The sequence below is a fragment of the Nylanderia fulva genome, unplaced genomic scaffold (assembly GCF_048542155.1).
Source record: "Nylanderia fulva isolate GAGA-0341 unplaced genomic scaffold, ASM4854215v1 Scaffold81, whole genome shotgun sequence".
NCBI lineage: Eukaryota > Metazoa > Arthropoda > Insecta > Hymenoptera > Formicidae > Nylanderia > Nylanderia fulva.
Genome location: NW_028190928.1, coordinates 489,549 through 506,089, shown reverse-complemented (window position 1 = coordinate 506,089; position 16,541 = coordinate 489,549). Strand labels below are relative to the sequence as shown.

Here is a 16,541-nt window from a genome sequence, read left to right as displayed (position 1 = left end):
GTTATGTGTAAGCTGTGTGTTTGTATGTGTTCGCGTAATGCATGTTATCGCTGTATGTGTGACGGCGTGGATGATTTTATAAAAGTATGACGGTGTGTATCTGTGTATGAGATGAATGCGTGAGTTTGTGGTCGGTGCGGGTCCTGTTGACGGTATCTGTACGGCGTCAAAAGTTAGATATCGGTACTGTAACAGATTCGCTGATTAAATTTAACAGGAGTGTTACGCACGGCAGAAATAATATCTTGATTATTTCGCGTCTTGATCGTATTTCGGGACTTTAAATGCACCCCCTTTTAAAAGTTCTCGCGGTCGTGTTACGTTTGGTTGTCCGGCCCGCGGCGCGGTCCGGGACGCGGTGTGGTTCCGGGGTTTTATGATCGCGTACCCGCTCTCCCCTCCTCCCCTTCGCGCGCGCGGTCGATGAGAGAGTTGACGCTGGGGTTTTCCCCCTTCTAATCGAGGTGTAATTCGTAGTAATCCGCGTCGCGGGAATTCTGTTATGTTTGGGTTCGTAGATAACGATCGGCCGCGGGAGCTCCCGACAGAGGTGGAGAACGCTAACCTCTGGTTTTTCTTGGCCGATCGTGTCGGAGGAAAATGTCAGGAGCGGTTTGGGAAAAGGGAAATCGCTCGGAGCGGCTACAAGTTGGGAACGCCCCACACAGACAGGGCACCCCCGATCTCTTCTCTCTAGCTTGTCTTTGCGTTTTCCGGAGCGGTAGTCGTCCTAAGACGGTACGGAACGGAATGTCCTTTCGGTTTGTTCCCGGCCTTTTATACGGCCGTTCGCGTACATTCAGGATTTTCCGTTTCTCGTCGGGATCGTTCGGTATCCTTTTAATTATTACGGGTCGTGGGGGAAAGTATTGTTCAAACCGTTTCTTTTCCCGCTTATTTATCGGATATATCGTCGGATAGGTTCCAAACAAACCGCCCCCTCGGTTCAGGAGGCCTGAATTTTGAGGCCTTATTATATGCAAACGAACCCCCCAAAAGAAAAACAAAAGGCTAACCTTTTAGCTGATGCGTCGTCTGTATGTCAGGGGCGCCGGTCTTGTTGAACGTGCACGACCCACCGACCTTGAGGCGTCCGAATTTTATACTTGCGGAGACGTGCACCGCGAAATGGGGCACGTCGAAGTTCGACTCCCGTGCGACGCAGATCCGGATGGGGGGGGGGGCAAGGGACCGGAGGGCATCAGGAGCTGGGGCCGCTCGGTCTCGTGCTGTCCTTTCGGCCTGGTCGCTGGCGGCGTTCGGGTGTGGCGGCTCTCGTCGTGGAGGCGGCGGCGGCGAGCGTCATCATATGCCCTTCTAAGCTTTTTTCAGTTTACGTGGTCGGATCGTTGTATTATGATTCCGACTCGCGGTGGCCGAGCTGGTGGAGGCCACACCGATGGTTCGGATCCGTTGGGCAGAGGTTGACGGCTAGTCGCCCTCGGCCAGGAGCTTCTCTATTTCGCGCAGTACGTTGGCTGTCTCGTTTGCCATTCTGATAACGATTGACGTGTCTTTGCTCGGGTCTGACGGTTAGAAGTCATCCGTGTTTTCGGCGGCGGGGTCCGTCTGCGTTTTCGTTCTTCCTCGGTATCGGTATTGTTATTTTCTCTTCCTTCGTCGAGTTCGTTGTTGATACGAGTCTCATTGTTTTCGTTGTCTTCTTCGTTTCGATCGGTCCCGTTGGCCGGTTTCAAATCTTGTATATGTACACGTCGGTACCATTTTCCCCGACGACTGCGCAAGTCCACAATTACCGGGGAAATGATTCGCCGCACCTCGAGCGGACCAATGAATTTCGGCGCGAGTTTTGCGTTAAATTTTTGCACCCGATTAACAGTGGGTGGTCGCGCTTCCACACCGACAAGCTCGTACGCCGCGTTTAGACTGGCTTTCAACGCTGTCTGGGCTGGTCGTTGTTGTCTTGGCGGTGTTGTGGGTAGCGGTATGTGTAGTTCCCGACCATGATTGAGAAAGGCCGGCGTGTATCCGGTGGCGTCGTGGACAGCGGTGTTATATGCGAACTGTAGAGATGTTAAATTTTCGTCCCATGTGCGATGATCCTGGTCGACGTACTACTGGCTTATCATCTTCTTCAGTGTTCGCTCTTTCGGTAGGATTGCAATGCGGCGCGTACGCCGGCGTGGTCCGGTGCTTGATGTTAAACGCGGCCAATCTCTCTGGTAAATTCTCGTGACGTGAACTGCGTGCCGTTATCTGATAGTATAGACTTCGGGCAGCCATGTCAGAGGATCACGCGTTCGGTGGTCGTCTTAGTGACGGCGGTGGGCGGTGGCCGCTCGCAGGGGCGCTATTTCTGCCCACTTTGAAAACCGGTCTTGTGCCACGAGGAGCCAAGTGTGCCCTTGGCGGGATCGGAGTAGTGGTCCGACTAGGTCGATGTTTGCTTGTTCCCATGTGCGCTCCACGACGGTGGCGTGTAGCATGCCGGCCGGGGCCCTTTGGGCGACTTATGGACTTGGCAATTCGTACAGTTTTGTACGTAGGTCGCGATTTCTCGGAACATTCCGGGCCAGTAATATTTCTCGGCTACTCGGGCAATCGTTTAAGCAATGCCCAAGTGTCCGGCTGTCGGGGCGTCATGATGACATCGTAGGATTTCGCGCCGTTGCTCCTTCGGCACACACTCTTTCCATTGCGTGTCGGCGGGGTTGTCCTTGAAGTTGAGGCTGTGCAGGACGTGGTGCCAGAGTCGCTGGTCCTCGATTCGGTAATCTGGACGGGTATCGGGGTCACGGGAGACGGCATCGTACGTGCGGCGATACCAAGAGCAACGGAGCTGGCCAACAGCGCAGGTAACTGGGTGTCGCGACAGGGCATCGTCGACGCGATTCAGAGTGCCGCGCCGGTATTTCATTTCAAAATCATATTGTTGTAATTCGAATAGCCACCGAGCTAATCGGCCGGACGGCATTTCTAAACGTTGCAGCCACTTGAGGGACTGATGGTCAGTAATAACTGTGAACGCGTATCCTTCTAAGTAATTCTTCATGCGACGGATTCCCCATACGACGGCTAGACACTCTAATTTGGTCGCACTATAATTCCGCTCGGCCGCGTTCAGGGTACGGCTCGCATAGGCGATCACGCGTTCTCCCTCTTCGAAGTACTGAGTGAGTACTGTCCCAAGGCCGCTAGTGCTGGCGTCCGTTTGTAAAACAAAGCGGCGCGTAAAGTCTGGACAGGCTAACACGGGTGCCGTGACCAGGGTGCGTTTGAGCGCACAAAATGCAGCCTCCGCGTCGGGTCCCCAGGCCGATCGCGCGTTCTTGCGAGTAAGCCGGGTCAGGGGGGCGGCGATAGCGAAGTCCGCAATGAACCGGCGGTACCAGGACGCCATCCCCAGAAATTGTCGAACTTGCTTGATGCTTGTGGGCGTGGGCCATTCGGCGACGGCCTTGACCTTTTCGGGGTTGGTTCGTATCCCTCTATGGTCGATTACATGGCCGAGATATTTAAGTTCGCTTACGCAGAAACGGCATTTCTCCGCGTTTAGCCGAAGCTTCGCGTCGCGTAACCTGCGGAATACTTCCGTTAGCAGGCTCAGGTGTTCCGAGAACGTGCGGCTAATAACAATAATGTCGTCCAAATAAACGAATACGTGTGGCTCTAGAGCTGGTCCGATGACAGAATTTAATAGTCGCTGGAATGCGGCCGGCGCGGAGTGCAATCCGAACGGCATAACGGTAAATTGATATAGGCCTCGTCCTGGAATAGTGAAGGCGGTAATTAGGCGGCTTTCCGGTGTGAGGGAGACCTGCCAGTAACCATTCTTTAAATCTAAAGTCGACAGGTATTTTGCCTCTCGTAGTTTATCCAGGGTGGCGGTCATCTGGGGTAGCGGGTACGCGTCTTTCTCCGTTACGTCGTTGACTTTCCGGAAATCTATACAGAACCGGATTTTCCGTCGCGTTTCTTCACTACTACGACCGGCGAACTCCACGCGCTTTCGTGATGGCTCGATTACGCCTGCTGCCTCCATTTCTTCGACTTCCCGATCGATCACCGCCTGCATGGCGGGATTTCGCGGCCGATATCGTTGTTTGATCGGGGTCGCGTTTTTTAGGCGTATCGTGTGTTGCGCGAGGTCGGTGGGTCCGCGTACGGATTCGAATTTTTCCAGTTCGGTTTCTCAAAATTCTCGTAATTGTTGCGCTTCCGCGGACGTCTAAATCGCTAGTCCCCCGGTATAGTTATTCTTTCGGGCGGTCGTCGGCCATGCGCGCAGACGGGAGGGAGGTATGGAGACCCCTAAACGGCTCCATAAATCGGCTCTGATAAGTACCTCACTATCCAGCGAGGGAAGTACTAAGAATTTGTGGCGATATGTGCGGCTCGCTATCCGAAAACTTACGGCCATTGTTCCCGGCGTGTCGGCCGACGTGCCGTCGGCCATCTGGATTTGTCCCCCGTGGCGGGTGATCGCGTGTCCTCGCTGCGACAGACGATCCGCGGTTGGGCCGTTGACGAAGGATACTTCCGACCCTGCGTCCAAGAGCGCCAAAAAACGATGTCCTTGAATTTGGACAATGATGTGCGGCCGCGGCGTGTATTTTATGCGGAGCTCGGAGCGGTGGATTCGGCCGCGGCGGTCCCGGCCCGCCCTGCGTTTCCCGCCGGCGGGTGGCACTCCTTCGTGAGTACCCCGTCTTTACCGCATTGTGAACAAAATTTCCGCGGAGGCCGTTTGCAATCGAACCGGGTGTGCCCCCTTTGCTTGCACCGCCAGCAGCATTCCGTCTTATTGTACATGGCAGCGATATTCGGCGATTTCGATAGATCTTCTTTACGGCAGGCGCGACGTTGCTGTTCGATTTCTTCGAACTCCGCGGCGCGCATTTGTAATTCGTTTAGGTTCCTGACGTCGTCGTATCGCACGTAGAGCTTATACTCCGGATTCATGTTTTTGTACAGGCGGTCTAGTTGCTCGGCGCGCGAATAGCCCCCTGCGCGTCTCATGAGGGTTAGAATATCGGTTGCGTATTTCGCAAATTTTTTTGTCCCTCTCTGTGGCGAAGGGCGGCCTGGTACCGACGCGGCAGGAATTGCATCCGAAACGCACAGTCGAAATTCCCCCACCCGCACCAATCGAGTCGGTTATTACGGTACCATAAAAGAGGTTCCCCTTTTAATAATTCCGGCAGTCCCTTAAGGAGTTGTTCCTCCGTAACCCCATAGGCGTCGCGTAGTTCCTCGATACGTTCCAGGAACGCGAGGGGGTCTTTACCGTCGAAATGACACCCCCATTTACCGAATCTGATTCATCATCCGGGCGTCGTCGGGTGGCGTCGGGGGTCGAGGGGTTTGGGGTGCGGTCTCAGGGGCCCCGTTTGCGGGGTTGGCTGCATCTCGCGTGAGGGACGGTCCCGCGATGGATGCGTCCATGGTGTCTTTTACGCGACGGCGCAATTCGTATAATGTACCGGTCGTGTCGAGTCCGGCTTTTGCGGTGAATATTACTAGCTGTTCTTTCGTTAAGGAATGCACCCACGTTCTCATTGGGATGCGGTCGCTCGCTTCTTGGATTCGGTAACGGTCGTCCCTGTTCGGGCGCCAATATAACGGACCGCTTTCTAGGCGCGGCCGGATCGCTCAATCGGGATCGACAAGTCGAGAAAGGGTTAAATTCAAAAAGCGTGCGACGAGGTGTCGGTTTAACAAACTGTTTATTGTGTGTGCTATTTACAAGTGTGTGTGTGTGTGTGGATGTGTGTGTGTAAGCGTGTGTGTATGTGTTCGCGTATTGCATGTATCGCTGTATGTGTGACGGCGTGGATGATTTTATAAAAGTATGACTTGTGTATCTGTGTATGAGATGAATGCGTGAGTTTTGCTCGGTGCGAGTCCTGTTGACGGTATCTGTATCGGCGTCAGAGTTAGATATCGGTACTGTAACAGATTCGCTGATTATAATTTAACAGGAGTGTTACGCACGGCAGAAATAATATCTTGATTATTTCGCGTCTCGATCGTATTTCAGGACTTTAAATGCACGGTCCTTTAAGTTCTCGCGATCGTGTTTACGTTTGGTTGTCGGCGCGGCGCGGTCCGGGGCGCGGTTGTGGTTTTGCGGTGTTATGATCGCGTACCCGCTCTCTCTCTCTCTCTCTCTCTCTCTCTCTCTCTCTCTCTCGCGCGCGCGCGCGGTCGGATGAGAGTTGACGCTCGGGTTTTTCTTCGATGAAATCGAGATGTAATTCGTAGTATCCGCGTCGCGGGAATTCTGTTATTGTTGTCGGTTCGTAGATAAGCGATCGGTCGCAGGAGCTTCCGACAGAGGTGGAGAACGCCTAACCTCTAGTTTTCTTGGCCGATCGTGTCGGAGGATAATGTCAGGAGCGGTTTCGGAAAGGAATCGCTCGGAGCGGCTAGCAAGTGGGAACGCACCCACACCGAGACAGACCACCCCCAATCTCTTCTCTCTAGCTTGTCTTTGCGTTTTCCGGAGCGGTAGTCGTCCTAAGACGGTACGGAACGGAATGTCTCTTTTCGGTTTTTCCCGGCCTTTTTATACGGCCGTTCGCGTACGTTCGGGATTTTCCGTTTCTCGTCGGAATCGTTCGGTATCTTTTAATTATTACGGGTCGTGGGGGAAAGTATTGTTTGACCGTCCTTTCCCCGCTTTATTTATCGGATATATCGTCGGCGCGTGCTGTATTGTTACAAAATTACTAAGCTCGTTTAAATATAAATATAAAAAAGAAGGAATACTATAAGAAACAAAGGCCAACTATGACGAGCAAATCGGAGTTCCATAAGTTTGTTTGTACATAGCATCATTAAAAGTAAAAAATGTAGAGTTTGATATTAGACTAATGCCATTTAAAAACTCCGATTTACTAAAACTGCAATTATCAGTAATGAATTGCTATCTTTCCGATAAACCTTCAATACTAAGTCTACCGGTATATTAGTAAAGAGTGACTCAACATCCAATAAAATTAAACTTGAATTATTAACTGTAATGTAGAAAATTTTTTCACTAATTTAAAGCTGTTTTCTGTATAACTACTAGTTTTTGGAATACTTTTTATTAATATCTTGTGTAAAAAAACTGCTAAATTATAAAGTAGTGTATCAATAAACGAGACGATAACTCTATAGAGACAATTGATTTTATGCACTTTCGCTAATCCATAAGCTCTAGGAAGATTACCATCACTACACGATAAATACCTGTAAGTATTAAATGATATTAAAACTTTCTTTTTCCATCTCACTAAAAGATCACGGAGATTGGAAATTATACTATTTGTAAGGTCTTTTTTACCAAAATGTAAGTATCTCTATCTTTAAAAATGTTTTCAACCTCCTCTAAATATTTGTCTTTATCTAACGCCACGTAATATTTCCCTTGTCAGCCTTCGTGATAATAAGATTCGGATTTTTATTCAAAAATTTTTTAGTGTTTACACTCAACTCTAATAATTTTTTATTAAAACCGTTATCTGGATATCGGTATTAATTAATCGCATTTACCACATTTCCTAGATTTTTCTCTGACAAAAACTTTTTTATATAGAGGCAGTTTTTTTAGATTATTTTCAAAATATTTTATGAAATCTATGGTTAATTGTACTCTACTATTATTCGGAAGACTAAAGTTTTCACCTAATTGAAGCATATTAATTATATTGTCTGGTATCTTAGTATTAGATAAATTAACAAACCAATTATTATTATTTTTAAAAAGATTCGGATAGAATCTGGAAAAGAATTAGGATCGACATTTACTTCAAATTCTTCTCCTTTATCATATAACTCCTGTTGTTTATTTTCAATTAATAAGTTATTTTTCAAAGTAGACTTAAAATTGCAGTTAATATTTTGTATCTGGTAATGATATTCTATTGTGTTTTCAGTATCATTATTTGTATTATTAGCTTTAGTGGTACAACAATACTTGATTGGTTTAATGAGGAGTCTTTTCTGCATTTTTTGTTTTTTTTTAACATGAATTCAAGTTTTTTCTCAAATCCATTACGTCTGTTCATAAAAAAATGAAACAATGATTTGTTTTGAAAGTTAAAAAACTCAATACATATCACCTCTGGAATATAATAATGTATCGAGCTCAATATGTTAATAATATGTGTCTGTGATTTCCTAATAGTGTCATATGTGTCGTCAATTTCTAATTTCAACAGTTTTTTACAGAAAACCTCCTTAATGCGATCAAATCTATTGGGTCTGTGCATAAGTTCGTAGCGAAATTCCGTGAGATGTCGTTTTTTCCACTCGCACATGTTTCAAACGTAAGATGTCGTACATTAAATGAAAGCTGCAATTTGTGCTGACATTTTACGAAAGTTCATTGAGTGTTCATTGATTTCCATGACGTGTATAAAGTTTAATTATATTTTGAACATGGAAGGAAAAAACGTATATTTTCGGTGCATTTCGCTTTTTTATTTCCGAAAAGGCAAAAACGCGTCGCAAACTCACAAAAAGATATGCGCCGTGTACGGAGAGAATGCCGTAAGCGAAAGTGTGTGTCGGAAGTGGTTCCAAAAATTTCGTTGCGGAGATTTTGATCTCCAAGATGCTCCTCGCTCTGGTCGACCAGTCACTACTGATCTCGATCAAATCAAGGCTTTAATCGACTCCGACCGACATTTGACGACTACGGAGATCGGACGTAATTTAAACATTGATCATTCAACTGTTTCAAGACATTTACGGAAGCTTGGGATGGTAAAAAAGCTTGATGTTTGGGTGCCGCACGAACTGAGCTAAAAGAATTTAATCGACCGAATGTCAGCTTGCGATTTGCTGCTCAAACGCCATCAAAACGAACCATTTTTAAAGCGGATGATCACTGGCGATGAAAAATGGATCGTCTACAACAATGTCAGTCGAAAAAGATCATGGTCGAAGCCCGGGGAGGCTGCTCAGACGGTCGCAAAAGCTGGGTTACACCCAAAGAAGGTCATGCTCAGCATCTGGTGGGATTGAAAAGGCATAGTCTATTATAAGCTGCTGCCACCCAACCAAACGATTGATTCGACCAAGTATTGCTCACAACTGGACAAATTAAAGCGAGCAATCGATCAGGAGCGACCCGAATTGGTGAACAGAAAGGGCGTTGTGTTCCACCACGACAACGCGAGATGATTATTGCAGCTTGGGTGGGATGTTTTGGTGCACCCACCATATAGTCCGGACCTTGCACCTTCCGACTATCACTTATTCCGATCACTACAGAACAGTTTAAATAATAAATAATATAAGTATGCTGTCTTCTAAGCTGGGCAATAGAGCCAAGGAAACGAAACGAAAAATTAATTAAACGGAACTGTATCTCAATTTGAGATCCCAAAGTTCCACATATAAATTAATTTCGAAACTTACATATGGAGAAATAAGCGAGAAAAATATAGGTCCGAAAAGTCGCTGAAGCGGGAATCGAACCCGCGTCTTTCACTTTCCGGGCGACTGCTCTTACCTAATTTTTCGTTTCGTTTCCTTGGCTCTATTGCCTAGCTTAGAAGACAGCATACTTATATTATTTATATTGAGAGCCGATAAAAATATTTATTTCTGAGTTTATTCACGCCTTGGGCTAATCACGGCGGTATTTACTAACATCTACTAAAAAGGCAAATGAAAAATATAGGATCGAAAGGGTCTGAATAGCTTAGTTGGTAAGAGCAGTCGCCCGGAAAGTGAAAGACGCGGGTTCGATTCCCGCTTCAGCGACTTTTCGGACCTATATTTTTCTCGCTTATTTCTCCATATGTAAGTTTCGAAATTAATTTATATGTGGAACTTTGGGATCTCAAATTGAGATACAGTTCCGTTTAATTAATTTTTCGTTTCGTTTCCTTGGCTCTATTGCCCAGCTTAGAAGACAGCATACTTATATTATTTATATTGAGAGCCGATAAAAATATTTATTTCTGAGTTAAATAATAAATCCTTCAGTTCCCTGGACGTTCTCAAAAATCACTTGGAAGACTTCTTTGCAGAAAAATCTCAAGACTTCTACAAACGAGGGATAATGAAGCTTGTGGATAGATGGCAGAAAGTCATCGAACAGAATGGGACATATATAGTTGATTAAGATCACTTTTTAAGGTAAGAATTTTGCGTTTGAAATTTATTCGATTTTTGCTACGGACTTATGCACAGACCCAATACAATAAGACCTGTGATTTGTTACACGGTGTTCATAATTTTTAAATATTGAGAGTATATGTGTCGGAAAAACGTCATACTTTTTACAATTACGTAAGAAACTAATCTTCAATTTACCGACAATGATGGTTTTTTCATATTTTAACCATAATTTTAACTTATTCATTGCCTTCCGTCCATAAAAATGTAACGGCCCAATTGGCCGTCACTAGCCACACATGGCCAACCAACCATTCGCGCATCGTGGCCCTTTCGGGGCCACCACATGAACACGTTGTAAATCCGCCTTTTCGCCCCCACCCGTCACTCGACCCCCTCTAAGCTAGTCTTGGAGTGGGGTGACTCGTCGGGTATAAAGAGCGGCGCAGCCGAAGCTTCGCCGCCAGTCCCGTCCTGGTCCCTCGAGCGTACTCAGGGATCACTCCTCAAATTCCGCACTCCCAGTCATCCCGGCCGACGAGCGTTCTCGTCGTGTAGGCCGAGTGTTCTCGGTCACCGGGTCCCGTCCGTAAGTCATCCCGGCCGACGAGCGTCCTCGTCGTGTAGGCCGAGTGTTCTCGGTCACCGGGTCCTGTCCGTAAGTCATCTCGGCCGACGAGCGTCCTCGTCGTGTAGGCCGAGTGTTCTCGGTCACCGGGTCCTGTCCGTAAGTCATCCCGGCCGACGAGCGTCCTCGTCGTGTAGGCCGAGTGTTCTCGGTCACCGGGTCCTGTCTGTAAGACACCGGCGCTCGACAGAGTCCGCCCTTCTCAGGGCGCCCGTACGCGCGTCCACGTTGAAAATTCTAGTTATAAGTCGTGTCCGCGTCCGTATAATCTGGTCGCGTCTCGTCCGTAATATTCCTATCTGTAAATTCTAGCAATAAGTCGTGTCCGCGTCCGTATCATCTGGTCGCGTTTTGTCCGTTATACGTTACTATGTATTGATAGACTGAATCACGGGTCAACCCCTAAAAGGTGGCCCGAATAAACTATACTTTTACCAGAACAACCGCGTGTTATTGCGAATCTGAGTCTCCTTTCTTCCCGAATCCTGGCACCGACGAGCCGATCCGTGGCGTCGGGAAAGGTGCTTTGTTACAAAAATAACTAATATGTGCAAAAAATGAATATTGATAGTCACGCATCTTTCCAGCCTAGCGTATATTAAATAAAAATAGTAAAAAAATTATTATACCAGATAGACTTGAACTCGAGTTTTCGAACTCGAGATGCAAGAGGAGACAAAGACAGAATGATATTCTCTCCTCGTCAAGCAGTCAGTATGTTACCACGGAAATTTTCCCTGCTTCTTATGAATGTATGAATGAGAATCTTATCGTCTAGATATTTCATACAATAAGTGACATAACTTCATAAATTTTTAAAAATATATTCTTTATATGTATAATAAAGCAGTTCTCCAAAGAACCGGATTTTACATTTTTACTCTTAAAAATTTATATATAATAAATTAAATGAGGACTCGCGGCTAACCCAACCGCTCCTTGCTGCTCATTTCTCCAAGTTTATTAAATATTTTTATTTTTACTTTTTTTTCATAAAATAACTCTTTAGAGGACTACATATGAGCTTACTGATTAAGAATATCCTAAATTTAATGAGATTCATTTAGTATTTTGGCTAATATCTGGAAATTAAGAATCTATAATTCCCGGCCGGCCGACAGGCGTCTCCATTAAGCCTCCTAAGTCCGAAGTAATATTTTTAGTTTCTAACTTTCTAACCTGCCATATTAGTTATTTCTAGGATTGACTAAAAATGTACTAGTCAAAAGTCGAAACACAAAACTATTTCGAACTTTGACCAACACGCTTGGTTGTGCCCATAGACATAGTATGAATAGACGGAGCATGACGTCACTACAACTGACGAATAATGGAAGCGAGACAGATATATGAAGTGCCCTCCACTCTCTTTCTCTTTTCGCGTATGCGTAATATGGTACTTATATACATATATATTTAACATTCTTTGCTCTTCGTAAATACGATTTCACAATTTTAAATTAAATTACAAAATAAAAAAATAAAATAAAATGAAAAATAAATAAAAGAATGGAATCATTTTTTATACTTTTTCTTTTCCTTTTATTTCTATTTTAATGCAATATTATTATACATACTTAATCATTATATAATGTACGTATATCACAGTGCTCAAGACATTTGTATCAAGTCATTTTCTTGATAAAATAAAACTTATTAAGATAAAAATAATTTTTTTAAATGTTTAAAATATTTAAAAAACAAAACTTAACGACATTATCACTTGCATGTAAATAATATTTGGCTTCAAAAGTATTATTAATTATATTAATTTTAAAAAGTAATCAACTATTTTAAGTTATTCCCCTGGAATAATAAAATCAAGCTAAAATAAAAAAAAATTTCTTAAATAATTCAAATGTTTAAAAATCAATAAAATTATGCAATTTATATAGATATTAACACAGTATGCATATAGATATTTAAAGTTTCTGAAATTATTAATTTCATTGATTTTTAAAAATAATCATTCTAGAATGGAGTGACCTTATTCGTTTTGTACTATCATTTTTTGTTACTGATATATGATTTAATCTAATTATTAAATATTTCTTTATAATTAATTTTATTAATTCATTTCGATGATCCTCTAAATACGAATATTCTAAATTATGATTTAAATAAGCAGTAGAACTAAAAACACTTGATTTTAAATTTTTTAATACTTTTAAACTTAATATTTCAATTGCATTTTTCTTTTTTGTATCATTCATATTGCTTCTTAACATTTTTTCTGATATCACACATATTTCTATATTCAAATTATTATCGAAATTACGACAATAATCATGATTAGAAAAAAATATAGTTTCATCAAGAAATTGTTCTGCTTCTTGTTGTACATTATCATTTATCGTCATTATTCTAGTTTCATCTAATAATTGACAATTACTGTTATGTAAAATACGCACATCTGTTTTCACGAACAACCGTTTAAACGCTGTTTTAAATTTCCAAGCACTAGGATTATTATTGAAGCCTCCCCGACTACGAATTGCACCAAAAAACGTTTCGATATGATCTTGGGATAACTTATATGTCATCAAAAATGTAAAATGTTTATGTTTGAACAGTGTTTCAGCAATTCTAATAGTACACTTTAAAGCAACTATCATTTCCAGAAACCCTGTTTTGCGCGATGAATTTAATATTGGTCCACCTATGTGGTCTTTCAATGAGAACAAATAAGTTATAAAATCGCAGACTTGCGCTTTAATATTATCTACATTTTGTAATGTAATACATTGTTTTGTTGGTGTCTTGGAGAATAAATTTCTGCTATTTAATAGATCAAAAATATTATTAATATAAATACAAAACCGACTTGTGGCACTGGATTGTAAAAAATCTGGATTCTTTAATATGTCTTTACAGAACGTCATTGCATCAGCAACACTTTTACTAAATAATTGAGCAGCAAGCACTACTTTCATTTTTTCTTGTTCCTAAAAAATATGTTGCCTTCGTAATTTAGTACCTAAGTGCCCTCTTTCTCTTGCAATTGAACAAACTTAACAAAATATGACTAATGAATGAAATTTTTGTTATCATCAATGAGACTACCCTTTGAAGCTAAACAATTTCGAATTAATTTTAACATATGACAAGGATCCAATATTACATAAACCTTTTCATTAGAGGGTGATCATCATCTAATATTACATAAACCTTTTCATTAAAGGGTGATCATCATTTGGGTGATGAAAAAATGTTTGCATATTATAGTTTACCTCTAAAGAAGCACCAAGCTTTTTATATGTGTTCAAATTACATGCAGCACCATCGGCTAAAGAAACAACATTTGCATCAACTTTATGCAATTCTTCTAAACACTTCTTAATAATTCCTGCCCGTTCGTTGCTGGATAAACTATTAATTAAATAATATGATATTGGAATTTTCCAATAATCATTTAAGCAAACGACCATCAAAACTAACGCATATTGTGCTGTAAGTATAGCATCATTATCGATATTTGTACCTAAGTCAACATACCCACAACACTCTCCACCATTTTTTTTTTTTTTACATGGTGGAAACCTGCGACAGGTCCCCATGTCCCTCGGGTAAGGAACATCGGGTATGTGTGATTCTTCTCGTCCATACCGGGATGATCTAGATCATCCCGGTAGGGTCCACGAGAAGGAACTTCACTAAAACCACCATAATGGCCTGGCCCGGGTGGTTAATTGGGAGCCCTCCGGGAACGAGCAATTGCATTACTTCTGGAGGGCCCCCCACCAACCTTTCCCATCAGGGTCCCATTGGACCCCTTGTATTTCCCTCTGAAGGAGAGAGGCGGCCGTACTCGTGGTGTTCGCGACGCAAGGGGGCCACACTCTCACATCGCGCCCTCCCTAAAAGTTAGGGGGGCGGGGTCATGACTCGAGACACCCGCTCACCCCCCCCCCCACCCGATTGAGACTCCTCCCAGCACCCGTGGGTATCTGGGTTCGGCCTTCAATCGAGGGGGCCCGTTCCAGAGGACTGTCCCCTGAAGGGGGGCAACCCTCCTCTACGGCAGCGGTTTTTCCCGACCGGAAGCCTTTCGGCTTCCGGCAAGGGGACCCCCGCTGCCGCATCTCGTCCCGGAGGGGAAGCACGTGCAATGGATTGCCGAGCGCGTTTGCGCACGTCTCTCCTGTGCTCCCCTTTGAGATCCCGGGATGTAGCTCCCTCCTTTCCCCTGTGGGGTTAGGATTCGGCCCTTATCCCGGGATCTCTTGCCGAGACTCTCCCCAAGTGGAGTGCCTCGACTGGTGATCGGGGGTGCGAGCGTCTACCCCCCCGCCAACGCACTCACATGAGCGCCCGGCGGGCGGGCAGGACGCCACGCTTCCGACCTCGCTCCTTCTCGTCCTTGTTTGTGAGGAGTCACGTGCAATGGGAGATAAAAATCCTTTCTGTGACCCCTCCCTCCTTTCAATTTTTTCTTTCCTCAGCTTCCTCCCAGACATATGGGGGGGGGGACTAAGTCCCCCTTTAATGTTAATCGTCGTCAACAACTAGGTGACGGGGTCGCCTCTTTCCTCTTCTTCTTCTTAGCCCTCCCCCGCTACCCATTGCCGCATCCTCTTTCCCTCTCTCTCTCTCTCTTTCCGCCGTCTCCTTCTGCAACATTACTCTGCCGCAAAAGGAGACCATCGCCTTCCAATTTTCCTCGCTCTCCAGCATCTTTCGGACGATGCCGGATAGCGACAGATCGTTCCCTATTTTTTCCATAAGGACACGGCGCTCTTCCTCCCACGCTGGATAATGTTCCAGCGTGTGCTGCGCCGTGTCTCTGTCGTCCTCGCAATGATTGCACTGTGTGGTGCGCTCTCTCCTGATACGACACAGGTATTCTCCGAAACACCCATGTCCGGAGAACACCTGCGTCATGTAAAATGACATCCTGCTGCCACGCGGCCTGTCCATCAATTCTTCAATTACAGGCCTTATGGCCCCGACAACCCTGTCTCCCGATCTTGTGAAGGGAATGTGGTTCAATGCCTCCCCCCACTCAACAATCATTTGTTGTCGAGCTTGGAGTCTGACAATCCCCCGGACCCGGTCGGTTATGACTGTTCCTAACCCACGGAGCTCCTTTATGCGCTCGTACGCTCTTTTATGCGCCCGAGCTACGAGCTCCATAGGCGGCAGACCCGCCAGGACCGAGGCGGCTGCATGCGCCACGGTTCTATACCCGCGGACGACGCGTATGGCCACCCTTCTTTGTACTCTCCTGAGTACATCCTTGATGTGTCGAGTGGCCACCGCCTCGTCTGCCCAAACTGGTGCAATACTCTCCACCATGGTATTCGACTTTTTGTTTTATGAACATTTCATCAATTACTAAGTTGAAATATAATGGTCTGTTATTTATTATTCTTTCCTTGCATTTGATTTTGATTGATTCAAGAGCTTGTATGCTTATTCCCGGTTCACCATTTACATTTTTGTATCATTTCAACAATGTCTTAGGATGAGAGAGACTTTTCATAAAATTAATTCGTACATATTCGTATGCTTTAGCTGAATAAAAGTAAAGTGTTGCTGCAAATGATTTTAGTTCTTCGAAATATTTTTGTTTAGACAAAGTCAACATTTTATTGAACAATTCCATTGATGATCCAGTAAGCGATGCCTGATAAAATTAAAGGGAAGAAATATAAACACAGTATATAAATGTTATATACTTAAGCATGTTACATGTAACGTATATGTTAGTTGTAATTTTCCACTCATAGATGTAACATTTTTAATATTACATATATTATATTGTAGTTATATTGTTATTATATCCCAAGATCGGTTATGACTGTTCCTAACTCAGGAGAGCAGGAGACTTATCAAT

The 16,541-nt window shown here is 44.4% G+C and overlaps 1 protein-coding gene across 1 annotated transcript; it reads right to left on the bottom strand.

Annotated features, from left to right (window-relative positions):
* Window positions 1-15,193: 15,193 nt before the first annotated feature.
* LOC146719944 (uncharacterized) lies at window positions 15,194-16,000 on the bottom strand. The gene has a single exon (XM_085489380.1). The coding sequence runs from the start codon at window positions 15,998-16,000 to the stop codon at window positions 15,194-15,196; it is 807 nt and encodes a 268-aa protein (XP_085345506.1).
* Window positions 16,001-16,541: the final 541 nt, after the last annotated feature.

Excerpts from the sequence above, each read along its gene's own strand:
- LOC146719944 (XM_085489380.1), bottom strand. The coding sequence starts at position 16,000 with ATGGTGGAGAGTATTGCACCAGTTTGGGCAGACGAGGCGGTGGCCACT.